The sequence below is a fragment of the Rhipicephalus sanguineus genome, unplaced genomic scaffold (assembly GCF_013339695.2).
Source record: "Rhipicephalus sanguineus isolate Rsan-2018 unplaced genomic scaffold, BIME_Rsan_1.4 Seq277, whole genome shotgun sequence".
In the NCBI taxonomy this organism is placed as follows: domain Eukaryota; kingdom Metazoa; phylum Arthropoda; class Arachnida; order Ixodida; family Ixodidae; genus Rhipicephalus; species Rhipicephalus sanguineus.
Window position 1 is genome coordinate 14,248 of NW_023614924.1, and position 16,926 is coordinate 31,173.

The 16,926-nt window shown below is 44.4% G+C and overlaps 1 protein-coding gene across 1 annotated transcript in view; it reads right to left on the reverse strand.

The window, feature by feature from the left end:
• The window catches only part of LOC119376916 (uncharacterized), a 42,398-nt gene that overhangs the window by 12,057 nt on the left and 13,415 nt on the right, over positions 1-16,926 (reverse strand). The window contains exon 3 of the mRNA XM_037646584.2: positions 16,246-16,294. Within this exon, the coding sequence (XP_037502512.1) occupies positions 16,246-16,294 (49 nt within the window). The remainder of the gene's footprint in view (positions 1-16,245; positions 16,295-16,926) is intronic.

Genomic DNA, 16,926 nt, shown 5'->3' on the forward strand with positions numbered 1-16,926 from the left:
TTCCCAAAAACTCGAGAACATAATTCTAACAACCGAAGAAAAAAGGGACCTAGAACAATATAAAGAAAAACAGAATAAAAAATTGAGGCAAAAGCAGAATAAGAAAATGATTTCAATCAAGGAACACCCTCCCGAACAAACCACCCTAGTCCCGCTAACAACTGACAGTACAAACAGAGAAATACCAAGCACAGCTAACATCCACAAATAGAGCAGTCCAATGTTGTAGACATTTCAAGTACATTAAGCTTGGAGGAAACAAGGGTCCTTAGCAAGGGCCTAAACTTTTGTCCAACCAACAACACAATAGATGAATTCGAACTCCACAGAGACCTCACAGAATTTTCACGAAGAATGCGCATTAGACACTTTTTTGCAGATAACGATGGAGCAGAAAACAGGTACTACAACGCTCAGGGCTCAGTCTACTTGGACTCCCGAACCAGAACAGGCAATAGAACTCGACTTATATCTTAAAGCTATCACTACAGAAATCATTAATCAATCGAAATCATCTAAAAGCCTAGGAAACATGACTTATTCGGAGAGTCGCATCATCTCTAACCTCAAGTCGCGCGAAGACATTATCATCAAGGAAGCCGAATAAGGGAGGAAGCATAGTCATTTGGCCAACACAGAAGTACAAGCACGAGGCTTACAGACAACTCAATAACCCAGAACACTACCGCAAACTAGACAGCGATCCAACAGAACAATACACACTCACAATCACTAACACACTTAGATCCCTCCTTGCTGATGAATTAATAACTCCATCAGAATTCAAGTTTCTGAAACCAAACAACAAAGCAGCAGGGCGGTTTTACCTCCTCCCCAAAATTCACAAAGTACCATCCACCGAATTATACACTGCCAATATCCAGGGCGCCCAATAGTATCAAATAACAACACCCCAACCGAGAGCCTCTCCGAATTCCTTAACCACTTTCTCGGTGACATTCCGAAGACATTCCCGTCATTTGTACAGGACACCCCACACCTACTGCGAATAATAGAAGAGATTAATAGCAAAGGCACACTCCCACAAAACGCCATCCTCGTCACACTAGACGTTACCGCTTTATACACGAATATCCCGATCCCAGAGGGCCTAACCTCAATAAAGCAAACTTTAAATCAACATATGTACACCATTCTACTGAAGTATATTTATCATTACTCGAACTAGTACTATCACACAACTATTTTGAATTTGAAGAAAATTACTACCTTCAAATACAAGGAACAAGCATGGGCACCCCATTCGCACCCACTTATGCAAACATATTCATGGGAATTCTGGAAACAGACTTCCTGGCTCGCTGCGCAGACAAACCCCACACATACCTTCGGTACATTGATGACATACTTATAATATGGGGTCACGGCAGGGACAATCTAGCTAAATTTACATCATTCCTAAACTCCTTTCATCCAACGATAAAGTTCACAGTCCGCGACCTCAGCTGAGAGCATCAACTTTCTTGACACAACCATATATCTTGAGAATGGTATATTAAAGACTACGCTGTATAAGAAACCATTTGACAAGCAACAATACCTAGATTATACTAGCCATCACCCAAAACATTGTAAACAGGGCATTTTCAGGAGCCAAGCAACAAGGTTACGTCGCATATGCGTAGAGGATCAGGATTACGTAAACAGACTTACTACCCTAAAGAAACACTAGCAAACAGAAGCCATCCAAACGCGTTCCTTCATAAGGCTTACACGGACGCACTAAAACTAGATCGCACTGAGACACTCAAACCACGCCCTAAAACCACAACAACAACGCCTCTTCTCACTACAAAATTTTCCAACGCACTTCCGAACATAAACAACATCCTCGCAAAATACTATCCGATTCTAACAACCAACCAGAAACTTAAAAAAATCTTCCCCGAACCGCCTAAGGTTGCCTACAGACGCAACGCCAATTTTAAAGATATGCTCGTACATGCAAAACTCGCAACAAAAACTACACCAACGTCTGGACCCTGTGGGCGTCCAAGATGTTCTACGTGCAAACATATACAGCCAGCCACCAACGTAAAAAGCACAGCATCCGATTACCTTCACAAGGTAACATCGAACTTCACGTGCACCTCAAACAACCTGATCTACTGCATTGAGTGTGCCACCTGTAAAAAACAGTACATAGGCGAAACTGGACAACCAATTCATGTAAGACTGAACGGCCACCGCGCAGACACAAAGCACAACTTACCAAAAGCAGTAGCCAGCCACTTCAATCAACAAGACCACAATTTCGATCAAGCCAAACTTTACATTCTACAAACAAACTTCCGGTCACCACGTGAGAGGAAATACATGGAATCGTATTTGATACACAAATTTCAATCCCTACACCCATCAGGAATAAATCTAGCTCGTGGTAATTTGGAATCGTTAAAAGCCATAGCATGATTCCTATAATATTAAGAGACATGAAGTACGCTCAGCTTTCAAAACCTTAACCTATTCGCAAAATAAAATCCCGACCAGCTCCCATAATACACTATCAATATTCTTTTTTAATATCTCTTAACCTTGCATGTAAAAATGTGCACATACGTGTAGATATTATTCTCTTAAGATATTTTCATTTTCTAGTGAATCCGAGCCACGGTTTCCTTCCCCCTTTCCGCGCTCCAAAGGCCGCTTCTGGCCAGCATTGTCACAGCCCTCGCTTTCTCAGGAAGTTCTACGAGTCTTATTCCGATTGTTCCCCCCCGGCCGCCCCTCGTTCCTTTCAACTTCTTTTTTTTTTTTTTTTCCCCTCTTAGTTGACGGGCGCCCAATTTTTGGAAGCCGCCGACGACACTGGATGCATATGCCAGCCAATTACTTCACCCTCTTAGTTGACGGGCGGCCCAATTTTTGGAAGCCACCGACGACACTGGATGCATATGCCAGCCAATTACTTCACCCATTAAGCAGGAGCTTGCTTTTCAGGCAACCCTTTCAATATCACTTAAAGTAGGCAGGCGGCATTTTAAACGTACGCCGCCCGAGTACCTTTTTGTCGTCTGTAGCTGCCTTCCCCACCACCTTCTGCAGCTCCTTGGCGGACATTTAAACGTAAACCGCCCGGTTTTCTCCTTTTTTTTTTTTTTTTTTTCTCCCGCCTGTAGTTCCCTTCCTCACCACCTTCTGCAGCTCTTTGTGATGGCTGCACTCGTCCTCTCGCTTGGTTGTACCCGCCCCCCACCCCTTTTTTTTTTTTTTTCTCTTTTTTTTTCTTTCTTTGCAGCTACCTTGAACTCTGACATGGCAGACCCGAAGTGTTTGCAAACTCTCTTGAAATGTGGCAAGGGCTTTACTCCTCTGCTTTCGAGTTTCTCTCTTTCCCGGCATCAATTACCAACAGCAACAGACACGCCGCCGCTGGACATGACGTCATCACTAACCCATAAAACTAACACGCCAGGGATGACAAGGCGCCTTTGACAAAGATAGGTCCCCTATCGAAACGTCGGCCAGCCTGATCTGAGGCACTTTCTCCTGTTTTGAAATCTATAACGTGTATCCATCCGTCGGCTCCCTTCTTGATCTTGGACTCCATGCCTGCTGACGATGACGGAACAGGGTAAGTGCCCCTTGTTGTCCTTGGCGCATGTAGCTATTCTAGGCGACAGCCAATTCAATACCTACACGAACACTTCCCGTCAGGCCCACAAGCACCATACATTAGACATTTGAGCGGCGCACAGACAACCGACATCTTAACACTGGTATGTGACGCCCCAACAGATACCACACACTTCATTATCAATGCCGGAACGAACAACCTCCACAGTCAAAATGCAGCAGAAACAATCGAATCACTAAACGACGTAATACTCTCAATCCAGACAGCTCGCCCGAACACACACATAACTGTGACAACTGTGGCTCCTCGACTACAAAACAAACACGCCCACTGATTCACCAAACAACCGCACTGATGAGGCACACTGAGGAAAGAAACAAACTAAACACACTGATACTTAACTTGCCACATTTTCACAAGAACGTAGACGCCATCCACCACACAGAATACACAATTCACCACACGAACACTTGGCCTGGGATGGCCTCCACCTAAACCACCGAGGCGTTGCAGCAGTCGCTCAGCGCATTAAACATCTAATTAAAGGACAACACAACGTCACTTACCAGCCCACACAAGGCCCTTCCACCATCCCTGTCTCCGTTCACAGCGCCACGCACTAGAGCCACACTAGCCCACTCAGCAACATCCCACACGCAAACAACAGAACAAAAGACGAACTCACCACCGAAAAACACACTCGTCTGCGAGCCAAACGGAGGCAACATACACCACAGCCGAAGCCTCCACACAAACTACACCCAACGCAAGGTCCACAGCCGAAAGCCTACACACAAACAACATCCAACATGAGGCCCACAGCCGAACCTTCCACACAAATTACATGCCCACCTCCACACTACCACCAGGAACCCGACACAACCGAGACCGACGAAACAAAATCCGCAACCGAAGTTGTCACGCAGACGCCCACTCTCATACCTCCACACACGGACACCCAGGCCGCAACAGTCGTCGAATCTAACGAACCAGAAGTTCAAACAGCTCCCAAACCGGAACGCGCGGACACACGCAGATCCACCCGCACTAAGACAAATAAGTGACAAACCCTTGAAATCACTACTCCCCATACACGCCGCATTGAATTTTTACAAGCTAGAAAACTAACCCAAAAACTCACCAACTACACCTGCCACCTCAACACGTACAAGCACTGCATAAGAACAACACAATTCCCAAAGGACTAAAACTGAAAGCGACACCCGCGTTAGGTACTCTCTCCACCCAATATCAAGATAACTGGCAAGCAGCACTAGACAACGCTTCATTTTCTCTCTTAAATATACTCAAGAGCCACTGCATGGAGCAAATTGAAGAATTTTCCCAAAAACTCGAGAACATAATTCTAACAACGAAGAAAAAAGGGACCTAGAACAATATAAAGAAAAACAGAATAAAAAATTGAGGCAAAAGCAGAATAAGGAAAATGATTTCAATCAAGGAACACCCTCCCGAACAAACCACCCTAGCCCCGCTAACAACTGACAGTACAAACAGAGAAATACCAAGCACAGCTAACATCACACAAATAGAGCAGTCCAATGTTGTAGACATTTCAAGTACATTAAGCTTGAGGAAACAAGGGTCCCTTAGCAAGGGCCTAAACTTTTGTCCAACCAACAACACAATAGATGAATTCGAACTCCACAGAGACCTCACAGAATTTTTCACGAAGAATGCGCATTAGACACTTTTTTGCAGATAACGATGGAGCAGAAACAGGTACTACAACGCTCAGGGCTCAGTCTACTGGACTCCCGAACCAGAACAGGCAATAGAACTCGACTTATATCTTAAAGCTATCACTACAGAAATCATTAATCAATCGAAATCATCTAAAAGCCTAGGAACATGACTTATTCGGAGAGTCGCATCATCTCTAACCTCAAGTCGCGGCGAAGGACATTATCATCAAGGAAGCCGATAAGGGAGGAAGCATAGTCATTTGGCCAACACAGAAGTACAAGCACGAGGCTTACAGACAACTCAATAACCCAGAACACTACCGCAAACTAGACAGCGATCCAACAGAACAATACACACTCACAATCACTAACACACTTAGATACCTCCTTGCTGATGAATTAATAACTCCATCAGAATTCAAGTTTCTGAAACCAAACAACAAAGCAGCAGGGCGGTTTACCTCCTCCCCAAAATTCACGAAGTACCATCCACCGAATTATACACTGCCAATATTCCAGGGCGCCCAATAGTATCAAATAACAACACCCCAACCGAGAGCCTCTCCGAATTCCTTAACCACTTTCTCGGTGACATTCCGAAGACATTCCCGTCATTTGTACAGGACACCCCACACCTACTGCGAATAATAGAAGAGATTAATAGCAAAGGCACACTCCCACAAAACGCCATCCTCGTCACACTAGACGTTACCGCTTTATACACGAATATCCCGATCCCAGAGGGCCTAACCTCAATAAAGCAAACTTTAAATCAACATAATGTACAGCATTCTACTGAAGTATATTTATCATTACTCGAACTAGTACTATCACACAACTATTTTGAATTTGAAGAAAATTACTACCTTCAAATACAAGGAACAAGCATGGGCACCCCATTCGCACCCACTTATGCAAACATATTCATGGGAATTCTGGAAACAGACTTCCTGGCTCGCTGCGCAGACAAACCCCACACATACCTTCGGTACATTGATGACATACTTATAATATGGGGTCACGGCAGGGACAATCTAGCTAAATTTACATCATTCCTAAACTCCTTTCATCCAACGATAAAGTTCACGTCCGAGACCTCAGCTGAGAGCATCAACTTTCTTGACACAACCATATATCTTGAGAATGGTATATTAAAGACTACGCTGTATAAGAAACCATTTGACAAGCAACAATACCTAGATTATACTAGCCATCACCCAAAACATTGTAACAGGGCATTTTCAGGAGCCAAGCAACAAGGTTACGTCGCATATGCGTAGAGGATCAGGATTACGTAAACAGACTTACTACCCTAAAAGAAACACTAGCAAACAGAAGCCATCCAAACGCGTTCCTTCATAAGGCTTACACGGACGCACTAAAACTAGATCGCACTGAGACACTCAAACCACGCCCTAAAACCACAACAACAACAACGCCTCTTCTCACTACAAAATTTTCCAACGCACTTCCGAACATAAACAACATCCTCGCAAAATACTATCCGATTCTAACAACCAACCAGAAACTTAAAAAAATCTTCCCCGAACCGCCTAAGGTTGCCTACAGACGCAACGCCAATTTTAAAGATATGCTCGTACATGCAAAACTCGCAACCAAAAACTACACCAACGTCTGGACCCTGTGGGCGTCCAAGATGTTCTACGTGCAAACATATACAGCCAGCCACCAACGTAAAAAGCACAGCATCCGATACCTTCACAAGGTAACATCGAACTTCACGTGCACCTCAAACAACCTGATCTACTGCATTGAGTGTGCCACCTGTAAAAAACAGTACATAGGCGAAACTGGACAACCAATTCATGTAAGACTGAACGGCCACCGCGCAGACACAAAGCACAACTTACCAAAAGCAGTAGCCAGCCACTTCAATCAACAAGACCACAATTTCGATCAAGCCAAACTTTACATTCTACAAACAAACTTCCGGTCACCACGTGAGAGGAAATACATGGAATCGTATTTGATACACAAATTTCAATCCCTACACCCATCAGGAATAAATCTAGCTCGTGGTAATTTGGAATCGTTAAAAGCCATAGCATGATTCCTATAATATTAAGAGACATGAAGTACGCTCAGCTTTCAAAAACCTTAACCTATTCGCAAAATAAAATCCCGACCAGCTCCCATAATACCACTATCAATATTCTTTTTAATATCTCTTAACCTGCATGTAAAAATGTGCACATACGTGTAGATATTATTCTCTTAAACTATTTTCATTTTCTAGTGAATCCGAGCCACGGTTTCCTTCCCCTTTCCGCGCTCCAAAGGCCGCTTCTGGCCAGCATTGTCACAGCCCTCGCTTTCTCAGGAAGTTCTACGAGTCTTATTCCGATTGTTCCCCCCCGGCCGCCCCTCGTTCCTTTCAACTTCTTTTTTTTTTTTTCCCCTCTTAGTTGACGGGCGCCCAATTTTTGGAAGCCGCCGACGACACTGGATGCATATGCCAGCCAATTACTTCACCCTCTTAGTTGACGGGCGCCCAATTTTTGGAAGCCACCGACGACACTGGATGCATATGCCAGCCAATTACTTCACCCATTAAGCAGGAGCTTGCTTTTCAGGCAACCCTTTCAATATCACTTAAAGTAGGCAGGCGGCATTTTAAACGTACGCCGCCCGAGTACCTTTTTGTCGTCTGTAGCTGCCTTCCCCACCACCTTCTGCAGCTCCTTGGCGGACATTTAAACGTAAACCGCCCGGTTTCTCCTTTTTTTTTTTTTTTTTTTCCTCCCCGCTTGTAGTTCCCTTCCTCACCACCTTCTGCAGCTCTTTGTGATGGCTGCACTCGTCCTCTCGCTTGGTTGTACCCCCCCCCTTTTTTTTTCTTTTCTCTTCTTTTTCTTCTTTCTTTGCAGCTACCTTGAACTCTGACATGGCAGACCCGAACGTGTTTGCAAACTCTCTTGAAATGTGGCAAGGGCTTTACTCCTCTGCTTTCGAGTTTCTCTCTTTCCAGGCATCAATTACCAACAGCAACAGACACGCCGCCGCTGGACATGACGTCATCACTAACCCCATAAAACGAACACGCCAGGGATGACAAGGCGCCTTTGACAAAGATAGGTCCCCTATCGAAACGTCGGCCAGCCTGATCCTGAGGCACTTTCCTTCCCTGTTTTGAAATCTATAACGTGTATCCATCCGTCGGCTCCCTTCTTGATCTTGGACTCCATGCCTGCTGACGATGACGGAACAGGGTAAGTGCCCCTTGTTGTCCTTGGCGCATGTAGCTATTCTAGGCGACAGCCAATTCAAATACCTACACGAACACTTCCCGTCAGGCCACCAAGCACCATACATTAGACATTGAGCGGCGCACAGACAACCGACATCTTAACACTGGTATGTGACGCCCCAACAGATACCACACACTTCATTATCAATGCGGAACGAACAACCTCCACAGTCAAAATGCGCAGAAACAATCGAATCACTAAACGACGTAATACTCTCAATCCAGACAGCTCGCCCGAAACACACACATAACTGTGACAACTGTGGCTCCTCGACTACAAACCAAACACCGCCCACTGATTCACCAAACAACCGCACTGATGAGGCACACTGAGGAAAGAAACAAACTAACACACTGATACTTAACTTGCCACATTTTCACAAGAACGTAGACGCCATCCACCACACAGAAATACACAATTCACCACACGAACACTTGGCCTGGGATGGCCTCCACCTAAACCACCGAGGCGTTGCAGCAGTCGCTCAGCGCATTAAACATCTAATTAAAGGACAACACAACGTCACTTACCAGCCCACACAAGGCCCTTCCACCATCCCTGTCTCCGTCACAGCGCCACGCACTAGAGCCACACTAGCCCACTCAGCAACATCCCACACGCAAACAACAGAACAAAAGACGAACTCACCACCGAAAACACACTCGTCTGCGAGCCAAACGGAGGCAACATACACCACAGCCGAAGCCTCCACACAAACTACCCCCAACGCAAGGTCCACAGCCGAAGCCTACACACAAACAACATCCACATGAGGCCCACAGCCGAACCTTCCACACAAATTACATGCCCACCTCCACACTACCACCAGGAAACCCGACACAACCGAGACCGACGAAACAAAATCCGCAACCGAAGTTGTCACGCAGACGCCCACTCTCATACCTCCACACACGGACACCCAGGCCGCAACAGTCGTCGAATCTAACGAACCAGAAGTTCAAACAGCTCCCAAACCGGAACGCGCGGACACACGCAGATCCACCCGCACTAAGACAAATAAGTGACAAACCCTTGAAATCACTACTCCCCATACACGCCGCATTGAATTTTTACAAGCTAGAAACTAACCCAAAAACTCACCAACTACACCTGCCACCTCAACACGTACAAGCACTGCATAAAGAACACACAATTCCCAAAGGACTAAAACTGAAAGCGACACCCGCGTTAGGTACTCTCTCCACCCAATATCAAGATAACTGGCAAGCAGCACTAGACAACGCTTCATTTTCTCTCTTAAATATACTCAAGAGCCACTGCATGGAGCAAATTGAAGAATTTTCCCAAAAACTCGAGAACATAATTCTAACAACCGAAGAAAAAAGGGACCTAGAACAATATAAAGAAAAACAGAATAAAAATTGAGGCAAAAGCAGAATAAGAAAATGATTTCCAATCAAGAACACCCTCCCGAACAACCACCCTAGCCCCGCTAACAACTGACAGTACAAACAGAGAAATACCAAGCACAGCTAACATCACACAAATAGAGCAGTCCAATGTTGTAGACATTTCAAGTACATTAAGCTTGGAGGAACAAGGGTCCTTAGCAAGGGCCTAAACTTTTGTCCAACCAACCACACAATAGATGAATTCGAACTTCACAGAGACCTCACAGAATTTTCACGAAGAATGCGCATTAGACACTTTTTTTGCAGATAACGATGGAGCAGAAACAGGTACTACAACGCTCAGGGCTCAGTCTACTTGGACTCCCGAACCAGAACAGGCAATAGAACTCGACTTATATCTTAAAGCTATCACTACAGAAATCATTAATCAATCGAAATCATCTAAAAAGCCTAGGAACATGACTTATTCGGAGAGTCGCATCATCTCTAACCTCAAGTCGCGCGAAGACATTATCATCAAGGAAGCCGATAAGGGAGGAAGCATAGTCATTTGGCCAACACAGAAGTACAAGCACGAGGCTTACAGACAACTCAATAACCCAGAACACTACCGCAAACTAGACAGCGATCCAACAGAACAATACACACTCACAATCACTAACACACTTAGATCCCTCCTTGCTGATGAATTAATAACTCCATCAGAATTCAAGTTTCTGAAACCAACAATAAGCAGCAGGGCGGTTTTACCTCCTCCCCAAAATTCACAAAGTACCATCCACCGAATTATACACTGCCAATATTCCAGGGCGCCCAATAGTATCAAATAACAACACCCCAACCGAGAGCCTCTCCGAATTCCTTAACCACTTTCTCGGTGACATTCCGAAGACATTCCCGTCATTTGTACAGGACACCCCACACCTACTGCGAATAATAGAAGAGATTAATAGCAAAGGCACACTCCCACACAAAACGCCATCCTCGTCACACTAGACGTTACCGCTTTATACACGAATATCCCGATCCCAGAGGGCCTAACCTCAATAAAGCAAACTTTAAATCAACATAATGTACAGCATTCTACTGAAGTATATTTATCATTACTCGAACTAGTACTATCACACAACTATTTTGAATTTGAAGAAAATTACTACCTTCAAATACAAGGAACAAGCATGGGCACCCCATTCGCACCCACTTATGCAAACATATTCATGGGAATTCTGGAAACAGACTTCCTGGCTCGCTGCGCAGACAAACCCCACACATACCTTCGGTACATTGATGACATACTTATAATATGGGGTCACGGCAGGGACAATCTAGCTAAATTTACATCATTCCTAAACTCCTTTCATCCAACGATAAAGTTCACGTCCGAGACCTCAGCTGAGAGCATCAACTTTCTTGACACAACCATATTCTTGAGAATGGTATATTAAAGACTACGCTGTATAAGAAACCATTTGACAAGCAACAATACCTAGATTATACTAGCCATCACCCAAAACATTGTAAACAGGGCATTTTCAGGAGCCAAGCAACAAGGTTACGTCGCATATGCGTAGAGGATCAGGATTACGTAACAGACTTACTACCCTAAAAGAAACACTAGCAAACAGAAGCCATCCAAACGCGTTCCTTCATAAGGCTACACGGACGCACTAAAACTAGATCGCACTGAGACACTCAAACCACGCCCTAAAACCGCAACAACAACAACGCCTCTTCTCACTACAAAATTTTCCAACGCACTTCCGAACATAAACAACATCCTCGCAAATACTATCCGATTCTAACAACCACCAGAAACTTAAAAAAATCTTCCCCGAACCGCCTAAGGTTGCCTACAGACGCAACGCCAATTTAAAGATATGCTCGTACATGCAAAACTCGCAACAAAAACTACACCAACGTCTGGACCCTGTGGGCGTCCAAGATGTTCTACGTGCAAACATATACAGCCAGCCACCAACGTAAAAAGCACAGCATCCGATTACCTTCACAGGTAACATCGAACTTCACGTGCACCTCAAACAACCTGATCTACTGCATTGAGTGTGCCACCTGTAAAAAACAGTACATAGGCGAAACTGGACAACCAATTCATGTAAGACTGAACGGCCACCGCGCAGACACAAAGCACAACTTACCAAACTCAGTAGCCAGCCACTTCAATCAACAAGACCACAATTTCGATCAAGCCAACTTTACATTCTACAAACAAACTTCCGGTCACCACGTGAGAGGAAATACATGGAATCGTATTTGATACACAAATTTCAATCCCTACACCCATCAGGAATAAATCTAGCTCGTGGTAATTTGGAATCGTTAAAAGCCATAGCATGATTCCTATAATATTAAGAGACATGAAGTACGCTCAGCTTTCAAAAACCTTAACCTATTCGCAAAATAAAATCCCGACCAGCTCCCATAATACACTATCAATATTCTTTTTTAATATCTCTTAACCTTGCATGTAAAAATGTGCACATACGTGTAGATATTATTCTCTTAAAATATTTTCATTTTCTTAGTGAAATCCGAGCCACGGTTTCCTTCCCCCTTTCCGCGCTCCAAAGGCGCTTCTGGCCAGCATGTCACAGCCCTCGCTTTCTCAGAAGTTCTACGAGTCTTATTCCGATGTTCCCCCCCGGCACGCCCCTCGTTCCTTTCAAACTTCTTTTTTTTTTTTTTTCCCCTCTTAGTTGACGGGCGCCCAATTTTGGAAGCCGCCGACGACACTGGATGCATATGCCAGCCACTTACTTCACCCTCTTAGTTGACGGGCGCCCAATTTTTGGAAAGCCACCGACGACACTGGATGCATATGCCAGCCAATTACTTCACCCATTAAGCAGGAGCTTGCTTTTCAGGCAACCCTTTCAATATCACTTAAAGTAGGCAGGCGGCATTTTAAACGTACGCCGCCCCCGAGTACCTTTTGTCGTCTGTAGCTGCCTTCCCCCACCACCTTCTGCAGCTCCTTGGCGGAACATTTAAACGTAAACCGCCCGGTTTCTCCTTTTTTTTTTTTTTTTTTTTTTCCTCCCCGCTTGTAGTTCCCTTCCTCACCACTTCTGCAGCTCTTTGTGATGGCTGCACTCCGTCCTCTCGCTTGGTTGTACCCCCCCCCCCCTTTTTTTTTTCTTTTCTCTTCTTTTTCTTCTTTCTTTGCAAGCTACCTTGAACTCTGACATGGCAGACCCGAACGTGTTTGCAAACTCTCTTGAATGTGGCAAGGGCTTTACTCCTCTGCTTTCGAGTTCTCTCTTTCCAGGCATCATTACCAACAGCAACAGACACGCCGCGCTGGACATGACGTCATCACTAACCCCATAAACTAACACGCCAGGGATGACAAGGCGCCTTTGACAAAGATAGGTCCCCTATCGAAACGTCGGCCAGCCTGATCTGAGGCACTTTCTCCTGTTTTGAAATCTATAATTTGCATATATAGTGTTTTTTTATTGCTCTGTTTATCAGCTGGCAACAAAAAGTTACACACTTTCAAATTTTGATACATTCCACAATATTTTTGTTGCTTTACAACTTATATTTTTTGGAAAGACCATTTCATTATGCGTAATTTGGTATGCTGCAATGCATGCTGGAGTACTTTCTAAACTGGCAAAAACTTTCTACCTGAGACATGAAAAATAACCATTTTCTCGCGATAACGAAAGAGTTAATCTATAGTTCGGATCATGGAGGTTGAAAGGCTCTTTGTGGTCATCTCAACTAAAATATATGAGCTTCCATGTGCTGCTTGCAAAAGAATAAAGTTTGCAAATAGAAAAAGAAAAAACGCCAGGCCTGCGCTGAAACCGCAGCACAGTCACAGCGAAAGCTGGAAGAGCGGCGTTTCTAGAGCACGTTGTAAGCTAGCTCACTTGGTGCTACGATAAAAGTACACTAGAAAGGTACCCACTATGCCATAAATCACAATTATTGCGAAGTTGGGAAGCACCTACTAAGGCATTATTCGTCATTCTGCGGAGAAGCGAGGCACCAGCTGCACGTCTGTGAGGCATTATGTGCACTTTGTTGACGCGACGACTGATGACGATGAAGAATTATGGCTCAGCCCTTTGTAATGGGTTGTAATCTTTAAACGGCCCACCAGTTATGTAATTTGCATTGGGTGACGCCCGGTCGCTATTTCCCTCTCCCGTCATGCTGTATAACATACGTTGACGTGGGAAAGAGACGGGGGGGGGGGGGGCGCGAAGAACTTTACTGAGACCCCGAGGAAATCGATCATGCGCTTATGGGCTTCATTGGCAACCAATACAAGTGCACTTGCGAGGAACCCACTACGCTATAAAGCATTGTAATTTTACTGAAACCCCGAGGACATGGATCTGCGCTTATAGGCTTCCTTGGCAACCAATACAAGTGCACTTGCGAGGAACCCACTACGCTCTAAATCATTCTAACTTTTGAGAAGTAGGGCAGCAGGCACTGTGCCATTTTTCGTCATTTTACGGTGATCCGTGGTACCTGCTAAACACATGTAAGGCACTATGAGCACTTTGTTGATGCTGTGCCTGATGACGACGAAGAATTATGGCAGAGATCTTTGTAATGGGTTGGAAGCATTTCACAACCTACTCGTTGCGCAATTCGCATTGTGTGACGCCTGGTTACAGAATTCGCGTTGTGCGACGCTTGGTGCTTATTTTACTCTTCTACCACGCTATATTGCATATGCTAGTGTGGTTCCTTCCCGACATGAAGCCTGTATAGGACCTTTTTGCAAAGCAGTTTCAAGCACCGGCATGGCTCAGAGGTTGAATACTGGGCTCCCACGCAGAGGGCCCAGGTTCGAACCTCGTTCCATCCTGGAATTTTTTTCTTATTTCGTTTTTTTTCTTATTTCGATCGATACTGGTTACGGACACCGGCGGCGGCGGTGGACAACTAAGGCGCCAAAAACGGCCGGTGAAACGATCTCATAACAGCTTTCACTGTAAAATGAATTGGCTCCCTTGCCTCTTCTACAGCACACACCTATATGCATAGCAGTGGAGTTGTCGATTTCTGCATGATCAGTAGTGCCCCTGAATATTCTCGCATGCCGATTCCGTGACCACTTAGGCTACTGGTTGCTCGTTTAGGGTGTTCATTTTTCTTTGGACACGATCATCTCTTAGTACAGACCATAGTGATGACAGCACAAGGAAGTGGATAGTAAGAATTAACGGTATCGGTTGTCACTAAAACAACAACACTGACATTGCTGATTGACCAAGTAACACCCAAGTCTAGGCGAAGTGGCATTCCTTTGCTTTGTAAAAAGGAGCATGTGGTTCAGAAAAATCAAATACCTGTAACTCTACCTTCTCGCTTTGTTTTAGAATTTTGTAACGCATTTCTACTAGATCTCACTTTTCACTAACGTCATTTTTTTTCTTATATCTTGTTTGATTTTGAAGTGTTTCACTCTACACAGTCAGAAAAACAGATTGGTAGGCTAGTTGGCGCGGCATATCTTGAGAATCACCATGATGGAATGACACGGGACAGAAGACATGAGAACACTACAGCTCTGTGTGCTCGTGTTTTCTGCTGTCCTGTGTCATTTCTCTGCACTAAAACTCCAACACAAGCCCTCAGTAATTAGACACTGTATAGGTGCATTCTACGTTCCACAATGTTCCATCAACACTCCTCGTTCAACGGATTTTTATTATTTTGAGCCTCAATCATCCCCTCAATCTGTGTCTTGTTTGGCTCTACACTATACGTTGTTTCTCCTTTCACTAGTCATTAGCATGATTTATACTGAGTGTTTAACAAAATAAATAATATCACTTATCATGGCCATAACGCAGCCATGTTCTGGATCTTTCTTCCAGCTACCAAATAAATTAATGACGTAAACTCATTTACATCAATGCAAACTGTGTTGCAGCATTTCTGAACGTGCCCACTAGAAATGTCGGTTAATCGATGAAAAAAAAAACGAACCCTCAGTGAGAGCAATTAATTGATCAATGGCTAGGCTAAAATGGTTTTAGAGCATTCAGTTGTGCACTTAATTTATAATTGAATATTCTTATACCATGCAAGTGGCCTCAGAGATGGGCAACACTGGTGCACTTCTCATCCACGATGTAATGAGCTGCTTGCCATGCGAGCGTCTGCATTCCGGCAAACGATTTTATCATTAATCTATTTTAAAAGTTAATCGACCATCTCTTGGTACGAGGAACTGGGAAGCGTTCCTTCACGCTGATGCTGCTGAGTTTAAACACAGATGAAAAACACTTCACACAATGTTTACCTACCTGCTGCTACTCCAACCACAATGCCTGCGGTCTTGAGCTTCTTTTTGATCTGTAATCACAGGAGGAAAGTGAATCAGTTTTAAAAAACACCTTAAAAGGGTCATGACACCCAATTTTTCTATCATTATCTGTGTCATGTGGGTTAACTCTGAGTGTTCACAAGCTGGCGAAATTTTAGAGCATTCAGTCGTGCACTTAACTTATAATTGAATATTCTTATACCATGCAAGTGACCTCAGAGATAGGCAATACTGGTGCACTTGTCAGCCACAATGTAATGAGCTGCTTGCTGTGCAAGCGTGTGCATTCCGGCAATTGATTTTGTTCCGTGGTCAGCTGCTCGTGAAATCGCGCTATTTGATCTTTGTTCAAATTTGAGCGAGCCACTGAAATTGAACCGTTTACAGCGGCTGAAACTTTGGTAGAAGACGATGCCTCCATTCCATGCAGCCCATGATGTCACACATGCCATAACGAAATGGTGGTCGCCAGCGGTGGGCAGGGTTTTTTGCTGGTGACTTCCAGGGCTTATTTCAGACTGAATATTCTTTACAGATCCTTTTTCTTATATGCATAGGCACAATAGACCCTCTAATTCTATTTTTCGCTGAACACTGCAAATTGTTTGGTGGTCTGTGACATGGCCTTCTTTAAGGAAGTCAAGCTTCATTTCATGTTCAA